Below are 19,829 nucleotides of genomic sequence, written 5' to 3' on the forward strand. Positions count from 1 at the left end.
TGCTAAGTTGGTGGAGAAATTTCTTCTGTAGTACTATGAAAAGTAGAAGAAAAAAAGAAAGATATTACATGTTTTCCTTCCTGTTATTTGATAACATGGACTGGTAATAGTTGCAGTTGTTTAACATAAAATTTTAACTTCCACTGGTGGCCCTTTATAGAATGAAAAATATTATATTGATAAAGCTTGAATTTGGAGAGAATTTTGATCTGGTTTTATGCTTATAAACAGTATATACATAGTTCAGTTTATTAGTTGTGTGAACTTGTATGCATTTAAACGGTAAGACATTTTCTTGACTGTTTTCTTTATTTAATTATTGTAGTACAAAAATATGACATACTCGTTAGTTTTTATTCATTTTATAATATAATAGTTAACAGAAACCATATTCTTCATTCAGACATTTTGTCAGCTTGACTTCAACATCTGCTTGCTATAAAACATTGCTTCGTTCTGGGTCCGTAATCAAATTCAGAGCAGTAACAAACAGGCTGTCTTTGAAGGAAATTTCTGCTCGAGCTTTTCTACTTTCTTACAATATTCATTCTGGGAAAGAATGTAGAAAAAAAGCATGTATTGAACCCCAGATGCTACCCATTGTTACTTCAAGTCCACTTTTGTAATTTTAAGTTAATTATTACCAGATTATTTTATATAGCTATGAACTGATCTTTGCATTTGTTTTATGTGCTTTTATTTCTGGAATTATGCTTCAGATTTTCAGAATGTGGTTGATATCATACATATTTTGAGTAAGGACATAAAGATTTGATATCAGGTATCATATCTGGTACTGCTCTATCCTGGAGTGCTTTGAAAAGTTTTCAGACTATTGTAATGATTAGACAATAGCAATTTATTACTGGTATATGTGCTTCTTCAACCAGTAGATGCTGTTGTGATTCAAAAGCCAATTGTCTCATCTTTTTTTTGCAAACCATTTGGCAGCTGTCTGTTGGACACAGCATGACGAAATATAAGATTGGCAACACTTCTTACTGTGTTTGAAACAGTTTTTAAGAGGTTTGTTTGATGAGGCCTTGATAATGTGTATTTGTTTTACATGCTACTTATATTAAAAATAAGAATATACTGTTTGACATAATTATTTTATTATGCAAAGCAAAGTCTTGGTTTTGAATATTGTATTTGACTATCTTTTTTATTTAAAAGGGAGAAGCTGGACAGCCTGGATCTCCAGGCCTGGAAGGACATCGAGGAGAGCCTGTAAGTGATTAAATTGCTGACATATCCTTATGTTTGGATTTTTTTTTTGTTTTTTAGTTAATGGATGATATATTTTGTGTTTCATCTATATTTATTTGATTTGATTAATATGTTCATTTTTGTAAAAGTGCTTTTTTTATTTTCTGGTGCTTCTCTTTAATTTGGATTTAGTAGAAGAAATAAACAAGCCTTTGAAGTCAAAGATGCCTTAAAAATTCTGACCTATATTGCTGTAAGATAACAATTTGTATATATGTTATAAAATTGTCTCATTGTTTTCTTCTCTATTGACAAGATGGTGTAGTTGAATATTGATAGATACTTACATGATGAAAGATGCTGTGTGTTTTTAGCTTATTTCTGCAACATGATATATGTTCTTTCATATACTTGTTAATTGCACTTTTAAAGTTTATTTTTTCACTGTCTACTTCTCCCTCTCCTTTGTCCAGTTTTATTAGTCTTTTGCTCCCTCATATCTTGTTACGCTGTCCATCTTATCTATATCTCTGTCCTTGTTTAGCTGGGAACATGGTGCTGCATTTTTATTCTGTTTCTTTCCAAAGCCATTGTTCCTGTGCTGGTGTTTGGGCAGCTCCTCAGGGCAGCTCATTTTGACTCCTCTTTATATGTGATAGCGAGGCTTCGTTCTCTTTGTTCCCTTGTCTGGCTCTTTAAGGCCACCAGACTTTCCTTGAAGCAAAGGAGCCAAGATATCTGTAGAAACAACTGAAAGCTTTTGAGTGCCGAGAGCGAGCCAGCTGTCTTAAAACCATCAGTAATTCTTCTGTAGGCCAGGAGCAGTAAATGGAGCTCAGCTGGTGGAACACTGCCTTCCAGATAAGTTACATTCTGAATTACATTTTGAATTGTAAGATAAGGAGATACAGCTTCATACATTCAGAGGTTTTTGTGGCATTGAGTGTAATCAGAGGCAGTATGTGTTATATGGCACTGAAATCTGGTAGGGAGTTTTGAAAACTAGAGATGGAAATAACACTGACAGCTGAAAAACTCTAAAGCTCTTTCATTTAGATTTTATATATATTCACCAAAACCTCATAAAACACTGCGAGGAGACTGCAACCAAACACTGGGCAATCATTCCCAAGAGATTTCCTTCCCACTTGGCTGGCTTAAGTGAAGAATACACATAATTCCTCACTTGGCTTTATTTTTTCTTCTTTTTCTGCCCCAAATAACTATGAGATGTATTAACCTTTTACGATATGTGATATCTTCAGATGTAAGAAAGACTGAAAGTAAATGTTAATTAAAACCTATAGAATACATGTGAGGAGGTTTTGGTATATTGCTAGTTAATACACCGTAAAAAAATGTGTTGAGGAAATAAGAAGACAGCTGTTATTGTTCCTGGCCTTGTTTTGTCTCTTTTCATTTTATGTAAAAATGTTAGTCATTGTGATTCTTTAAAAGTAATCTAAAAAATAGGAAGGAGAAGGCATTTCTGACCTAAGGAAAATTAAATATATAGTACTTTACAGCTCTCTTCCTGATCTGATAGCTTTGGTTAAGTCTGACCTATTAATCTCATACTTTTGCTCTAGACAGAAAAAAAGTGGTAGCTTTAAGACATTAAAACCACTAAGAAGTCCATCAAAATCATCATAAAATAATGTAGAGGAAAATTTTTAATATATAGACAACTAGAAAAACATTACACAATCCTAACAGGACAAGCCAAATTGTGCTACGTGCCTAGTTAATAATCAGTGCAGTTTCTTCTGAGGAGGGGAAAGTCTGCTGGCTGACCAGAAAATCACCTCAAGGTCACCAGTAGGAAACAAATGTGAGGCACTTATACTTGTTCATCTGCCTCTCTTACTAGCGTAGCAACAAATTGCATGTGCATACACACTGCTCCCACCTATTTGGAACCTGGAGGAGGAGCAAAGGGCATTTCTGTGCAGCAGCTTTGCAGTAACAGCGTGTGCGTGGGCTGTGCAAAATGAAAGGTATCCTCAAGCCTTGGGAAGTGTGGGCTTCCCTCTAGTGTGTGTTTGATGTGTAACATGTATGTGCCTCCTCTCTGTTCTTCCTCTGTGCAATTCAGTGTGAACTTCACTGGTGGGATACCTTAGTAGTTAGGGCACTGATGTGGGAGAGGGGGGCTGAACTCTGCTGTGCCCTCTCTGTGATAGCCAAATAGCTCAAGACAGGCCTTAGATGATACTGTTGAAACTGTTTGGCTCCACAACATGAACCGGCTAGATGCGACTGACCCTGGGACAGCTCAGCAGGTTGCATGGACACCCCACCCACACAAACATATATGCAAACAGTCTGTTTCTTCTATTCGGCCTCATTAGTGTTAGACGTGGCCTAACTTGTTAAGCTGATCTTTTTAAAAATAGCCATCTTATGATCCCTCTTGGTTTATCAAAGAAAAAGAGCGTGGTTGTAAAATGAGTACATCTTGAGACGTGTCTAGGATGGAGGGTACAGTGGAACTGAACTCCTGTTGCCTCCAGTCTCTGAGAAGTGTGGTTATTTTCTGGACAACATATTTTCTGGTATATTATTACTCATTAATTCTCAAATTTATGAGCAGTAAAAAGGAGGTTGTAAAGCTAAGTTAAATAATTTCAAGTGATGTGGGACTTTTCCTCAACAGTACTATTTGGAACTTAAGTTAGCCAGGCCATCCCAATTCCATCCACTCTGTGTAAGAAAAATGTTTGACAGTATAGACAAATAATTTAGATAAAATTTAGTAAAGCCAGTAATCAAGCTCATTTTACTGATGACAAAAATAGGCCATGCTGTTAGTTGAGTAATTTAATGGCTAGTCATCTATTTTACTGATGATCGGCTGTTTTGATAAATACTTTCTTTGAGGGGCCAACTGTCTAAGGGATAGAATAAATCAAGCTTTATTAGAGCTTAATTTTAGCCTGGCTGTCCTTTTTAATGTTGAGTTTTGTTAGTTTGGTTTCAGTGAAAGCTGTGTTAGACTTCTCCTTGTGTTTATGATCATGCAGAGAGGAACTCTGCAGTGAGTGCTTGTGGGTGAAGCTGGCAGGACATTCGTAGCAAATGCTGTCCTGCCACAACTAATATGTCTGAATGTTTGCAACTGCTCATGTTTACTCTTCAGAAATTATATTTTTTCAGAAATACAGCTGCAAACACTTACAGTTGTATCCCTTAATATTTAGGTCACATCCCAAGACCTCAGATGTGGCCTCGTTTGTGCCAGCAACAGCGGCGTAACATGACTTTCAGCTTCTGATCTGACTCCCACTATTATACCCATATTCCTGTTTTGCCTGTTAATTTCTTACGGCTACATCAGGATTGCCAGGTCTCAATCAATGCATTTTCTGAAAAATACGTGTTTTATGCTAGGGTATGGTAGCAGAATTCTTTTTGAAACATTTTCAAGATACATTAAGGATATAGAAATCTCTCACAGAAGTTGCCATATTTTTCTTTATAAAGCAGAAATCTTTGAAATACAACATAGAAACTGATATAGCCAGTAGCCTGCATGTTTAGAAAGCGAAGCTAAAGTTAATGTAGTTCTACTGCATCTATACCCATGCTGAGATTAATCAAAACAGGACCCAAAGATAGAAAATACCTGAATTAGTTATATGGAGTGCAGTTTTTTTTTAGATTCTTCTGTGTGCCATAATATTCTCCTCTCTTCCTTATTACACATTTTAGCAGATCTCTTCCCTATGAGCAAATCAGCTTTAGTGGACCCCTTAGAGTGCAACACCTTGAGGCAGATGGCTTGTTAAATAGTCTTGTGTTCAGTGTTTCCTCTGTTCTCTTTCTTTGCACATGAAACTATAAAAAAACAGACACAAAACACGACTAGTAGGAACTGTGTTATCTGCATTCTGTCAGTGTTCCCTAGAGATCCTGTTCTCAGAGCAAATGTCTGGCAGGGAATCATAATAATAATATAGGAAACTATATTTACTTATTAAATTGTAAACGTAGCTGATTCTAATGAACTTTCTTCTTCAGTACAGCTTTAGACATCTTATATCGCTGACTGTCATTTCATAAACTGACATGTAAATGAGCACATATTTTAAGAATGAAAGAAATGGTAGAAAATGGTATTTTCCCTCTATATACCATCTGCAACAAAATTTTCTTTCACTTTAATTACACCCTTTTATGCCTCTTCTTATCTGTATATTCTCATGAGAATTGCTGAAGAAAGAAATATTACTATCACAACCACCACATATAAGAGAAAAATGTGAAATGAATGAATGGTGTATAAAGAAGAATATCTTTTATGACATTGTCAAACATAGATGAGATGTGCAGAAGGTGTCTCTTCAGGTCTACAGCAGAATCAGAAAGTAATTCTAAAATGATTTCTGTGCATTTAACTTCATTAAGTCTGGTAGACCATATGAGAGGGAAAGCAGCCGGGTACCTGTGCCTTGGTAGTAGCAGCAGAACTCTGAGCACTAGTGGCCTGCATTTCAAAGGTGTAAGCATGACATTAATAAGGAAAGCAAGGAAGCATTTGTGCTCAAAATGATGTCTTGTTGGTCTTAAGAAAATACTTTATTTCTTTGTTGAAAATTCTGACTTTGAGCTGTAAATAATTTATGTATAAAGTGACATGTTTATTCATGTGGGATGTTCTTTTCTACATAAACAGCTGATGCAGTAAGACTGATGCATATGCAATGCACTGCTGTTTCTTTTTGGTTTGGTTAGTTGAATTAGTTTTTTAATAATTGTTTATTTCTTCTTCCGATTTCTGAATAACTGGAGTAGAAAGGGCAGCATCTTGCTGATGACTTTTTGATTGCCGGAGCTACTATAACAGATATTAGTCTTGTTATCACTTGCGGATGGAGGAGATGACAGCTTTGACAACACAATACTTTCAGTAGTTGCTCTTTAATTACGCTTTGCTTGCTGTAAGCTCGGTCACATTCCTTAGACTGAAAGCAAGTTTTCTTGACAGTTATAACTTCTAGGTCCACTTCAGGTGTATATTTTTAACAGACTTTACTTGCAGCCTAGGTTATCTTCTTCATTCTGACTGACAGGTTGTTTAAACTAAATTCATTCCACACTACAATTACAGCAGAGTTAATTGCTGTTAAGAAGATAAATAAGAGAATGGTGCTATAAATAAATAGGACATTAAAGACTTCTGGAATTTCAGGCAGACTGGTTTGAACTACTCAATTATTCCCAGTTGACAAAAATTATATAAGACGTGACAGCACAGTTGCTGATCCAAAGCATATTGAATGCAATGGAAAGATTCCCATTGAATTCAGTCCACACCGGGGCCACAATAAATACTGTAATAAACTTGGACCCACTGACCTAATGCAACTTGGAAAGTAATGCCTGCTGTTCTGAGTTGTAAAACTAACAGTTCTGTCCCCTCTAATTCCCACTTTCTCTCTGTTCCTCATAATTTCAAGAGGTTTTTTTAATTTCTATCTTCACCTACTATGCAATTATGTTAATTTCCTGTAATTATATAGTATCTTTTTAATTTTTATTCTGTTTACAGAGACTTAGGAAAGTATTATTTTTGGATTTTTTTCAATTAGTACCATTTCAAATTTGATCAGTATGGAAAATCAAGTGGAGAAACGGTGGCATATCTTGCTGCCATTTCTTTAAGACTATTTTATAGACTCAATATTAACCAAGGGAACTTTTTAAAAGACATAAGGAAATACGAAAGGAGCTGTAGTTGTAAGCCTATTATGGACATGAGTAGTGTGTGCTATGAATAGATATAAACAGTACAGCATACAAGCATGAAACAGAGAAGCTATTTTACACTTGTATGCTGTAGTGACCTTTTCATGGCTATGCTGGTATTTTTCTTACTAATTCATGTGCTGATAGAAGTTACATACCAGCATTCCTCTTCCATTGCAGCTGGTATGTAAAGACAATGATAGAAACACCTCTGAACAGTAGGTTGTACTGATTTAAATTCTCCCTACGGACTTGCTGAGCTGTATTGCAATAAACAGGTGCTTGTCATTTGTTAAAATGTCTCTTAACAATCTATTAATCTTGTACAATACAAAAAATCCATTAAAACATTTTGATTCTGAAAGAATCGACCTGCAGCAAACACTTGAAGGTACAGCTTTATTAAAGGTTGCAGAACTATTTTCTAAGCACAAAATTAGTGATAATGCATATTTATTTGTATCCCATGAGTGATTCCAATGAACTAGTCTTGTCTATACAGAAAGCCACAAACTGTTCTGAAGAGTGTCATTTCTTTTACGCATTTAAATAATTGTATTTATTGGAAAATTTAATGTAGATACTTCAAATTTGATACCATAATTATTAGTTATCTACTAGAAAGTGAGCTTTAATTCCCACGTGAATTAGTTTGGCCAAGACGGAGTTTAGAGATACAGTATGTAAGTAAAAGTGAATCAATTTGGCAGCATGGATGTATGCAGTACACATCAGATAGCCCCTTTCAAGGTAATATTACTAAAAAATACATACAAATGTTTGCCCCTTTAAATGTTTGCACACCTAGGAGACTGGAGACCTTCACATCAGCTGCAGAGACTACAATACGCGTGTGCTTACACACACCACTACCATTCTTTCTGAGTACCAGAAACTAGATTTTCTTAGTATTAATATTGCAGTGGGCTATTATATAGAGATGGTTTATCAGTACTTGAACATTACAGCTATATAATTTGATTTTTAAGGTATTTTTTAAGTGGGGGAAAAAATCAGGTTACTATAACTGATTTTCGTTCAAAAGCATTTCTGATTAGTTTTTTTATGTTATTTTGAACAAATGATGTACAGATACATTTCAAGTATATTAACTGATGTGCTACTGCTTAGATTGAAGAAAAGACATTCTAAAAAATTACTGGACTTGATCAAGTGGAGATTTTTAAGGAACTGAATGGATGAATCCACACAACTGTAAACTGATCCTGTAATCTTTATCAGAAATTTCTTTACTACCAAATCTTGGTTAAAAATGTGATGTATTGCTGAAATGGTTTATGTTAAAGTATTAAAACTATAATCATAGAATCATTGAATTGTAGAATTGTTTGTGTTGGAAGGGACCTTAAAGCTCAACCAGTTCCAACCACCCTGCCATGGGCAGGGACACGTTCCACTAGATCAGGCTGCCCAAGTCCACATCCAACCTGGCCTTAACACCTCGATAATCTGTGTGTGTGTGTGTGTGTGTGAATCTGGGTTAGCTCTGTCTGGGTAGCTGATCTGAGTTAGAAAATTTATAAGTTCTTCAACCTTTCTTGGCTTTCCTTGCAAGTTTACTATGTTATGTGTTTGTTTAGGCATTTAATGTAATTTGATCTTACCTTATATTTTTGAGGCATAAAGGGTTGATTCACCTTGATAAGAAGAGAATAACCACTAAAGGTCTTGAAATTATATAGCAAACATGGTATAAAATAGATATGCCTTAATTGATTGACTTTCAATTCCTTTGATGTGTTATTTAAAAAAAGGACTCATTTGCATTCTTTTGGATACACCTGATGTCAGTTATAATACTTACGGCATTTTTTAACTTGTGGGTTACTTTCATATGTCCAAGAAAGGCTTTTCTGAGGTAGGAGATGCTTGAAGAGAATGTTCGGACTGGTGTATGTTGAGTATTTGGCTGACTTCTGCCTTTTCAATGCCAGGAAAGTTGGTGAGTTAGTGTTTATACTTCCAGTAAACCAAGTTTCCCATGTGCTGATTAATCTTGAAATAGCGACATCTCTCTATTATTCTTGCTGAACAGTTTTATTCTTAACTCCTACAGTTTTTCAAGAAACACCTCAAGACACTGTCAAATCCTTCAGTAATACAGATAACACATTGGAAACAACACCTTTAACAAGGTGGATTTTGTATATTCCTTAACAGGAACGTTGTTCCTAGGATCAGAAAAAGAAATATATGCATTGCGAAATTCTTAAAGTTCAGATGAACCTCTGACAGCCAAATATCCAGCAGTCCCTACTGGGTGGCAGTACTGTTGCATGTTTTTGGCCTGAGGTAGTCATATATGCATCACCTTTTAACCAAAATGGCATGAGGTTTAACAAGGCCAAATGCCGGGTCCTGCACTTGGGGCACAACAACCCTATGCAGTGCTACAGACTGGGAGAAGTCTGTCTAGAAAGCTGCCTGGAGGAGAGGGACCTGGGGGTGTTGGTTGACAGCCGACTGAACATGAGCCAGCAGTGTGCCCAGGTGGCCAAGAAGGCCAATGGCATCTTGGCTTGGATCAGAAACGGCGTGACCAGCAGGTCCAGGGAGGTTCTTCTCCCTCTGTACTCGGCACTGGTGAGACCGCTCCTCGAATCCTGTGTTCAGTTCTGGGCCCCTCACCACAAGAAGGATGTTGAGGCTCTGGAGAGAGTCCAGAGAAGAGCAACAAAGCTGGTGAAAGGGCTGGAGAACAGGCCTTATGAGGAGCGGCTGAGAGAGCTGGGGTTGTTTAGCCTGGAGAAGAGGAGGCTGAGGGGTGACCTCATTGCTCTCTACAACTACCTGAAAGGACGTTGTAGAGAGGAGGGTGCTGGCCTCTTCTCCCAAGTGACAGGGGACAGGACAAGAGGGAATGGCCTCAAGCTCCGCCAGGGGAGGTTTAGGCTAGACGTTAGGAAAAAATTCTTTACAGAAAGGGTCATTGGGCACTGGAACAGGCTGCCCAGGGAGGTGGTTGAGTCACCTTCCCTGGAGGTGTTTAAGGCACGGGTGGACGAGGTGCTGAGGGACATGGTTTAGTGTTTGGTAGGAACGGTTGGACTCGGTGATCCGGTGGGTCTCTTCCAACCTGGTTATTCTGTGATTCTGTGATTCTGTGATTCTGTGAAAATGTGATGTGACAAAGTATTTGAATCATTGAAGTAACATTTTTGCAGTTTATTGGGAAGAAAGATCAAAAAATGAAAAACTTCCTTTAATAAAGGACAAAATATTTGACAAACAGTGGAGTAAACATTCAGTTTGTGGATCATGGCAGAGGAGTTACAAGTAAGTAATATACAGGATGTTTTCTCTCTTTGTGTTTAATTATTTCGCAGCAATGCCAGCTTTATTATTTGTCTACGCTAATTTTCTGCTCTCACACATTACAGAGGTAAGATAGAAAACACCTCAGTTTCTACTATTTATACTAATAGAATTAAAAATACTTTTGGTAACAGTGCATTGTCATTTAGCTAGTAGACTTTATGTGAAAATACAAAGCACGGAACATATTAATTTAGTTTACTAGATCATAAACAAGAATGTCAGTTTTGCATTGCTTTCATCTGTAATTCACAGAATTGTGTTCAAGATTGTTGCTCAGAAGTTGTGTTTAATCACACAGAAAGTGTCTTGTGTGTTAGACACTGTTAGACTGCAAAATGCATGAATGTGTAATTAATATGTGCCTGTCCCAAATGACAGGTCACTAAACACTTTGCTTTCTGTGGTCTTTCATTTTGTTAGGTCTCAGAAACAAGCTACAGATACTCAAGACGGGTCTGGTTATTTGGCATTGTTTTAACATATGCTGCAAAATGGAAATGTTTTGAATCTTTAAATATTTGTCAGACTATACAATTTGAGCTTCAGGATCCTCATTTATGGTGAATAAAAGCAGAGCGTGTGTAGGTTTTTTTTTTTCTTTTCATCCATTTATGTTGTATAAGTGCAAAATTCAGACCAAGATTTTTGGTATGCACGATGGTAAAATTGTAGTTGTGGGCTATGCTATAGTAGTACAGTGCAATTTCTGTTTGTGTATGCAATTTCATATTTCATTTTTAGGCACACACATTATCAGTTGTCACTGGTTTGTGTAATTGTATTTTGACATAACAGTAATATAAAGTGTGATTTGAATCTTAGTAGTATAGCTGAAGGACAAATTCCTACTCAAATGTTGCTCCATAGAACACAGGGAAATGGTCTTTCAGGTTTCTAGGGAAAGTACCCTCTTCTTAAAATGGATTGTATCTCTGTTAATGTTTAGGCTAGAGTTAATCAAAAGAAGAGATATCTGAATGCCTTTAACACTTCTCCTAAATATTTGTCTTCCTTTCCTGATGCACTATGAACAGTAGGAGTTAGCATTTTGATTTACGTCTTAGGTAAGTATCTGCTGGAGTTTCCAGTGACTCTGGAGACCAAACAAACTCTCCTCAGCTGATTGCTATACATAGAAACCAAACATAGGCAGTAGGCTATGAATGAGGAAGACACTCAGGTAGAATGTAGCAGCCATAAATATTTATTATTTCAGTTCATTTCATTTACACATTGCTATTCTGTGCTTCTCGACATGTTTATAGTGAGTTATGTAACCTCAAGTAGAAAGAGGATTACCCAAAGGATGCTTGACTTATCGTCTTCTGGTCCGACTTTGACATGGTAGTAACAGGGTAGCCAGCGTTCTTGCTAGTCGTCATTCTTCTTCAATATATGGGCCAAGCCAGAGAATAGATTTGCTGTACCTATGTCCTCAGAAGGTCTGAGTTACTGCCTTCTTGAGGCTGTGGCAGTGATATGAAGCAATCTGGCTGTAACTCCTTCAGGACTCCCAAGTGCCACATCTGGGCATTCAATCTACAGTCTGTATTCTAATAATTACCCAAAATGGTTTTCATTTCACCTCATATAATCACATAGACATCTCATAGACATAAATCAACTATTTAGCCCATCTCTGTGTTATGGTTCTCTTCGGATATGAAATTTACAGCTGCATAGGATTATTTGTCCCATGGTAGAATACTTGTCTCAGATAGAAGGAGTAGTTTTCTGTTGAGGTGGTCTGTTTCTTTTAACTGGCTTAGCCAATTTAGAGTTTTAGATCAGTTAAAGTTAGTTGAATTGAACTCTTTCAGAAAACATGAAAGAGAAAAACAAGCAAACAACTTAAAGCAGGGCTTCTGTGTTATTTTTGTGTTCACCTGGTAGCTGGGCTCTCAAAGTAACTAGTCTCTTGTTCTTGCTCTCCTTATTCAGGGAGCAATGAAGACAGTCCCTGTCCACAAAGAACTTTAAGCCTGAAATTGAGAAGTTGGTACTCAAGTCTCAGGCACTCAAAATGCAATTGATGCAGGGCTAACAACTTTGGGGAAAACTGGTACGGTTACTGTTTTCATTTTTGGAATCTTTATTAATTACATTGAAGCTATAGAAAGTCTTGCTGAGTACAGGCTGGTTTCCCACCCATAGTGAAACAAAAAACTAAATCTTTAATCAGTGTGAATTTAAATTCATTTGTAAGTTTGAGTTTATGTTTCTACTAAGATTAAAATATCATGACGATGTAAGACCTCTCCTTCTCAAACTGAAAAAAAAAAGCCCCATGATAAAAATACATAATTTTTTCATTTGTACCACATGTTGTTGTATTTGAAGTCTTCATCATTATGTATGTTATGACCAGCATTTGGATTATTTTCATATAGATAATTTAAAAACGTTATATATTTGTGCTTAGCCAATTTTCTAAAAAGATTACATGTCACAAATCAAACTCTATTCTGGGCTAATGAAGCACAAGGAATACAGTGCTCATGGAATCCTGTTCTTAGGTCAAGCTTAACAAAAATTTACTTTAGAATGTTGACAAATCTTACTCATATTGGAGCAATGTGGAATAAATTTCTGCAAGACCAGCAAAATCAAGGTTATGAGATCCACTAAGACCAAAAATAAAGAAATGTACTATAGGAATAGTAAACCATTTAAGAACCAACCTTAATGTGCAAATTAAATTCTGCTTAGTAATTAGGGTTAGTACTTAAATTTACCCTTAGTGATTGTTATGTGAGCCAGGTGCAGTTTTCCATTGTGCTTTGGAACAGTTTGATCCCAATCTCTGCACGAACTTTTCTGAGCTATTTCTTAAACAGATATGAACTGCCAAGCAAACTCAGGCTAAAGAAATTATCACAGAACTTTTTCTTTGACAGTGGCTAGGAGCATGTAGAAAATTATTTAGTGCCAGATTCTGTCTGTCAGAGCTTTTGGGACTTCCTTAGCCCAAAAATGCGTGCTGGCCATCCTATTTAATAGCCAGCAATGGGCCAGTTTTCTAGTAATTTTACAACCCTTTTTGGAATGCAGTTTTACTGTTTTCATTTGCTACATCCTGTGACGAATTTCACAGTATGCACCATATGGAAAAAATGCATGATTTGCTGTTAAGTCTGCTCACTGCGACTTTAACCGAGTGGCTCCTTACTACAGGAAAGGGGCATGGCTGAAGATTCTGCATCAGTGTGACCTGTGTGAGCAGAACTGAGATTCTTGTAGTGTCAGACAGCTGGGTGTGTTCGGTGCAAGGCTGTGAGCAGCAGTCAGTGCCCTTTGAGGAGGCTCATCCTCAGCCTCTTACGTGTGCAAGGTGCTCAAACTGTGCGACCCATCCTAAGATTTCCTCCGTAATTCAAGTAGTGGAGAAATTTTAAAACATTTTTTCAATAATTCAAGTAATTGAGAAATTTTAAAACAATTTGAGGGTGTGTCATTGAATATCTGTGTATTTACATATAAGTGTCAAACATGGGTCAGTTTGTCAGCTGTTAGAAGTCAGGGTAAACATTTTAGACAGTTTTTATGTTGGTTTGTACTGTCTGTAGATCTGGTGCCTGGCATGGCAGGCAGGGGTAGAGCATTGTGAAAGATTTAGAATCTTAGAATCACCAAGTTGGAAAAGACCCACCAGATCATCGAGTCCAACCATTCCTATCAAACACTAAACCATGTCCCTTAGCACCTCGTCCACCTGTGCCTTAAACACCTCCAGGGAAGGTGACTGAACCACCGCTCTGGGCAACCTGTTCCAGTGCCCAATGACCCTTTCCATGAAAAATTTTTTCCTAATGTCCAGCCTGAATCTCCTTTGGCGGAGCTTGAGGCCATTCCCTCTTGTCCTGTCCCCTGTCACTTGGGAGAAGAGCCCAGCTCCCTCCTCTCCACAACCTCCTTTCAGGTAGTTGTAGAGAGCAATGAGGTCTTTCCTCAGCCTCCTCTTCTCCAGGTGTCACCTGCAGGGCTCGGAGGTTGAGTTTTTCCTGACTGACCACCTTTAGATCCACAAAGCTTTTTTTGACAGGTCTGAATCTCGTATTATACTATTTTGAAGGGTGTTTACAAGAAACAGTAATGCCAATTTCAGTCTGTGGCAAGATATAAACGGTTTTCATTTTCTATTAGTACTTCCAGCTTTCAAATTCCAGCTTTCCAAGGTCTGTGTTGTTGGCAGTGCTACAGGGGTCACTGTGTTCCACATTTAACTTGTGTGTGTTTTATTTTTAATAACTGATTTGCCAAAAAAAAAAAGTGTTTGCAAACTCTGGTCTTATAACTGTGAAGATCATGGTAATGCTTTTTCCTGCTCTGCATTTAATTTAAAGCTCCTGTGCTAGTCCAGTGGATGCTCATTATGTCTGTGGGAATGCTTCTCTGTATTTAGCCTATTTTTCTTTGTCATTGATTGCAGCTACTCAGTAGTAACAGATGCAGCTTCATTTAATTTCTTTTACATATATTTTGAAATTTTCTCCAGTAGAAAGTTTTATCCGTTATTCAAATGGGGTTTGTGCCTTTCACTCTATTAGGATTATAAAGGATTTGCTGTAATCTTTTAAAAAAGTATCTTGACTTGTTGTACTTTTATCCAAATTTTTATTTGACTTGTACTATTTTGCATACCTCTAATAAATCCTGTATCATCAAGTATTCTTTTTCAAGTAAGGAGCAGTAATACATACAGTCATGTTTTTTCAGGTGTTTAAAGGGATTATGGGAACTTCTGAGTAGATAAACATATTTTGTGAATCTTTCTCTACTGCTGTACCTCATGTAATATCCTTTAGTGTCTTCCCAGAATCAGAGTTGCAAATTTTTCAGAGTGGAAGGAGCCATTTGATTGAAACGTAATTCAGAGAACTCATATACACTAGATAAAAACATCTTTTTATTGGTAGTTATGACTTTTGCCTGTTTTAAACCTGATCCTGCAGCTGACCCTGATTAACAATTACCTTCTTGGAAGAAAAAGTAGGGTCAAAATTAGCACCATTCAGGCAATCTTCTTAAAAAGCCTTTTTAAGACTGGAACTCTGATTGTGGTTTCTCGGTGTCTAGCTGGGAGTCTTAAGCAAGGCCTGTGTCACTGCCTTAATTATGAATGACCATTAGGGATACAGTTTGATTTTTGTAGTATAAATGGGCAACAGCCTAGAACGTGACTCTCTTTTAACAAAAGTTTCTAAATGTTATTCAATTGGTCCATTTTTAAAAATTAATATAATTTAAACAATGTAAGGTCACAGCAAAATAACCTCACTAACCATTGTAATAAAAAAAAATAAAATATGAAAGCAGATACTATCTTAAGCTGTAAAATAAGCCATAGTATTTACCAATATTCAACAATAGTAGTAGAGAAGGTGGTAGATTTTTTTTTTTTCCCAAATAATGACCTCTGAAAGAAAAGGTCTGTGCTTACCTTGCATCTTAATTATTTCAGGTATTTTTTTGTCTTGATGTTGAAAGAACAATGGATAGTTTGAGAAACTCTTCCATAGTGATTTGCCCTAGGCAGTATTTATCAAATGTTTGACACATTGTAAAATAAGTCCAGGTGTATTGTATTCAGAGAGGTACTTGTACATTGAAAGTACAGATTTGTGTACCTACCCTAAGATCATAACATAATAATAAGATACTTATACTAATATTCTCTCTGTCTTATTAGGAAATTGACTGCAAAGTAATTGGCTCATAACAGAGAAGCTTTTGGAAATACTCCATAATTTTGCATCCTCCAGAGACGGAATTTTATGATAATGGATATGTTATCTGTACTCTAGAAACTCCTACTTTCTGTACTACGGCTATCAGCCCTACTGAAAAGTGAAATCCTGCCAGGCACTGAAGATATGGGGAATATTAAAGACAGAAGCAGAAAATAAAGATTGGAATAGACTAATAAGTATTCATTTTAGGAGTAAAACAGTTTTTCTTTTGTTCTGGAAGTTTTTATTCATGATTTCTCCTGCTGTTTTCAAGCATAAAATTAAGCATGAGGGATATACAAATAATCCATAATACTAGCTAGGAAAAGTGGGAAAAATATTGTGAGAAATGTAGCTTGTAGCTTAAGTAAAAATGCTTACACCTAGTTCATCTGTATGTAAGGCCTCAGGCAATTTCCTTAATGGATTTTTTTGTGGGGCTGTGTGGAATAAAATCCAGCTGTTTAATATCATCCAAAACACAAATAGACACTTCATGATTAATGAAAGCTACACGAAAGATTTTCCAGGGATTGTGAAACCATGTTCCTTTTACAGTTAAATCCATTGTATCTGCCAGGTATTGTCAAAGAATGGAAGATTTATTTAAATTGCTAAAACTTGGGAAAAAATAGAATATTTATACGGAGCTCTATAAGTGTCATCATTGAAGGTCATCATCACAGTAGAAACAAATTCATGCTTTTGGGTGTTCTGAGGTCCCAGATGCAGATGAGGAAGACTACTTCAGGGGATTTAGTTACATGATGAGCTTTATTCTGTGATGAAGCTGTGAGACTCATGGCTAAGCATTGCTATTTATTGCAAACAGAGCATACACATAGCTCCTTTTACCTTTGAATATGCTAGTTGACACTTGTATGCCTTGGGATTCTTAGACAATGAGAAGACTTTGTCAGAAGCTTTTGCTGAGCCTATAGAGACCTGTCATGACAGGCTGGAGACCTGTCATAGCAGGCATATACAATTAAAATAAAGATTATTTTTGCTCGTAAGAATGAGATATCATAGAATCACCAGGTTGGAAAAGACCCATCAGATCATCGAGTCCAACCATATCAAGCTATGTGAGATTTGTTTACCTAGGCATTGGCACTGAGAATTATTTGAGATGTATGAGGGCAGCTGCAACATCTGGCTTGTACAACACTGTTCTTAGAGCAGACTGACACTATCAGCTATCCCATGGCACCTTCAGTGACACCAGAAGCAATTTCAGTTATCTTCATGGTATTCAAGTGTCACTTTAGGTCCTGGGGGTACCCTGCAAAGCCTCCCCAGGTCTGTAACGAGCTTCGAAAGCTGACAGGCTTCTAGATACACATAGGTAACACAGGGTGGAAGATAAATGATTAAACAGACAAAGGAGACTGAAGAAATGGTAAAGACAGTGGTGTGTCAATAAATAAAATATCCTGGTTAGCTGCCAGACTGATACATGATCGCACTTGCTTTTAGACACAAACTCAGCATTGTGTGATAAAACTGCAATTGTGAATCTTTAGAATAGACACATTTTTAAACTAAGGAATTAGTTTTTTTCTAGGCTATCTCGCTGGCTTTAAATTTCATGTGATGATAGCACTTGCTGATTAAGGCTGAAATAGTAATATTACAGGATTTATGGGGTAAAGGAAGACTTCCTATTGAAGGGGAAATTTCAAAGAAAGGAGAAGGCATTTGAACAAAACAAAGGTAGTTGAGAAGGTCAGACTGATGATGCTGAAAGGAACTAAGGCAGTGGTAAGGCTTGCAATAAACTTCATTTCTAAATATGAAGAAACATTGAATAAACCTTACATGAAATTTGATATAAAATAAGGGGAACAAATTAACTGAGTCAGAAGTTTAAGGTGATCGAACTCATGTAAGGACAGAAATCACTAAAGTGCAGTAGATTCTTTGATGTTTAGTTATTCTGGCTGGAAATGTAATATTTCATGGTATTATAACTGCATATATGCTAAATAAAAGCCATTTAAAATAACTTTTCTCAAAAGACAAAATAAAATCTAAAATTACAGCCCTTTTTTCTTATTTCATGTGAACAAAATGTTGCTTGATATCTTTGCAAAGGACATACCCAAAGGCAATTGTTTTCTGTAGGCCAGTGAATCATGAATTATTCCACAGCATTGATTTTGTTACTACCAATGAGTGGCAGTTTTCCCATTTGTAGTAGTTCCAAACATTGTTTCCCTTAGTGGCAGAAAAAATTGCATGATGTGTCTGTCTCATGTTATGTTTTGATTAAACACAGGCATTTGTGATAATTTTAGTTGCAATATACTCTTTACAAAAATTACGGTTTTTTATCTTGCAGATGGAGTAAAACTAGTTGCTTGGCTTCATGCTTTGATGTAAGAATACACTGTTTGATAATTAGAGTTCCTTTGGTAGTTTAGTTAGCATTATGTCACCATATTAAATATAACTGTTCCTATTAAAAGTGCCTTATTATTCATGATGGGCAAAAAAAGTGTTCATATTCTGATAATTTGTACTGCATGTGAAATCTCTATTTAGGAACAAGGCACATTTCTAATGGTCAGTTTGACTTTTGACATAGAAGTTAGGGAAGAAACTCAGGATATCTAAATTACTTGTCAAACTTGTCTTCTGGGAAAGTGCAAATAATTCTAATTGATGTAAGCAGAGATTATCTGTGTAAAAGAAGTAATAGATTGGGAAGAGATAATGAAATTAAATTTAATTTTCAGGTGTCCTGAAGCTGATCCAGCAGAAATTACTCTTTATAATTACTGAACAATGTAAGCTGCACAAAAAAATAACTCTCTGAGGAAAACATCATCCTTTATGACCGAATTATCCACTTCATTCTCCCTCTTTTGTGCCAACTGATATGTGGAGAATAACTGAAAATCTCCACCCTATGTACTATGGGAATCACTCGCATTAGCATAAGTGACACCAGCTCCCACTGAAATAAGAGCCTAATTCTGTATACCTCAGTAGTGCAGTCAATCGGAAGAAAAAAGGATTTTAAAAAAAAGGAAATATGACTTAATTTTACAATTGTTAGTCTTTGAGTTTTAACCTTTTTTGCTGCTGTTATAAAGGTAAAGTTAAATGTCTTGTATCAGTAAATTCTATTAGCCAAAAAAGTTCAACACAGCTCAGCAGGACATTGCATTTCTTCTTTTAGGCGTGCTTACGTAATGGTAAATAAGTTGTTGTGTTGGTTAAGTATATAGAACTGTCTTGTCTTGGCCCTGCAAATAACATAGAAATGTAACCATAGAAAACTTTGGTGTGTTCTTTCAGTATGAGAAGGCTGCTGCCTAGTGGGAGGTTTTATCTGCATATATACAATTCTGTTTTGTATTACCGGCACAGATATTTATAATTTAGTTATATATTTTACAGCTACAGAAATTAGTTGCTAGGTAGTTCTACTGAGAACTCATGAAGCGGTAGGAAAGTTCTTCAATGTGATCATAAATATGCTCTGTTTCCCATCTCTTTATTTGTGCAAAAGATCTAAAGTGGTTTGGGATCAATTTTAGTAAGACAAGTTATGTTACATAATGTGAGTGGAGTCAAAGAAGGAGTCTTTGTCTTACAGTTCCTTTTATTTCATTATTTGATCTCTTCCTCTAATGATAGGTACATTGGAATTTTGATGACCTGTAAAATGCTTGGAATGTCCCTGTTAACTCGTGTGCCATTGACCAATGAACTGTTCCTGCTTGATGGGGCCACTGTTAGCTAGAATCTGAGTGTAAACTGCAAAACAAGGGAACTATCTTTTCTAAGCCAGCT

At 36.4% G+C, this 19,829-nt stretch overlaps 1 protein-coding gene across 1 annotated transcript in view; it reads left to right on the top strand.

Annotated features, from left to right (window-relative positions):
- COL21A1 (collagen type XXI alpha 1 chain) overlaps window positions 1-19,829 on the top strand; it is a 92,546-nt gene that overhangs the window by 51,166 nt on the left and 21,551 nt on the right. Inside the window, exon 17 of the mRNA XM_069851490.1 lies at window positions 1,177-1,230. Within this exon, the coding sequence (XP_069707591.1) occupies window positions 1,177-1,230 (54 nt within the window). The remainder of the gene's footprint in view (window positions 1-1,176; window positions 1,231-19,829) is intronic.

The sequence above is a fragment of the Phaenicophaeus curvirostris genome, chromosome 2, assembly GCF_032191515.1.
Source record: "Phaenicophaeus curvirostris isolate KB17595 chromosome 2, BPBGC_Pcur_1.0, whole genome shotgun sequence".
Classification (NCBI taxonomy): Eukaryota; Metazoa; Chordata; class Aves; order Cuculiformes; family Cuculidae; genus Phaenicophaeus; species Phaenicophaeus curvirostris.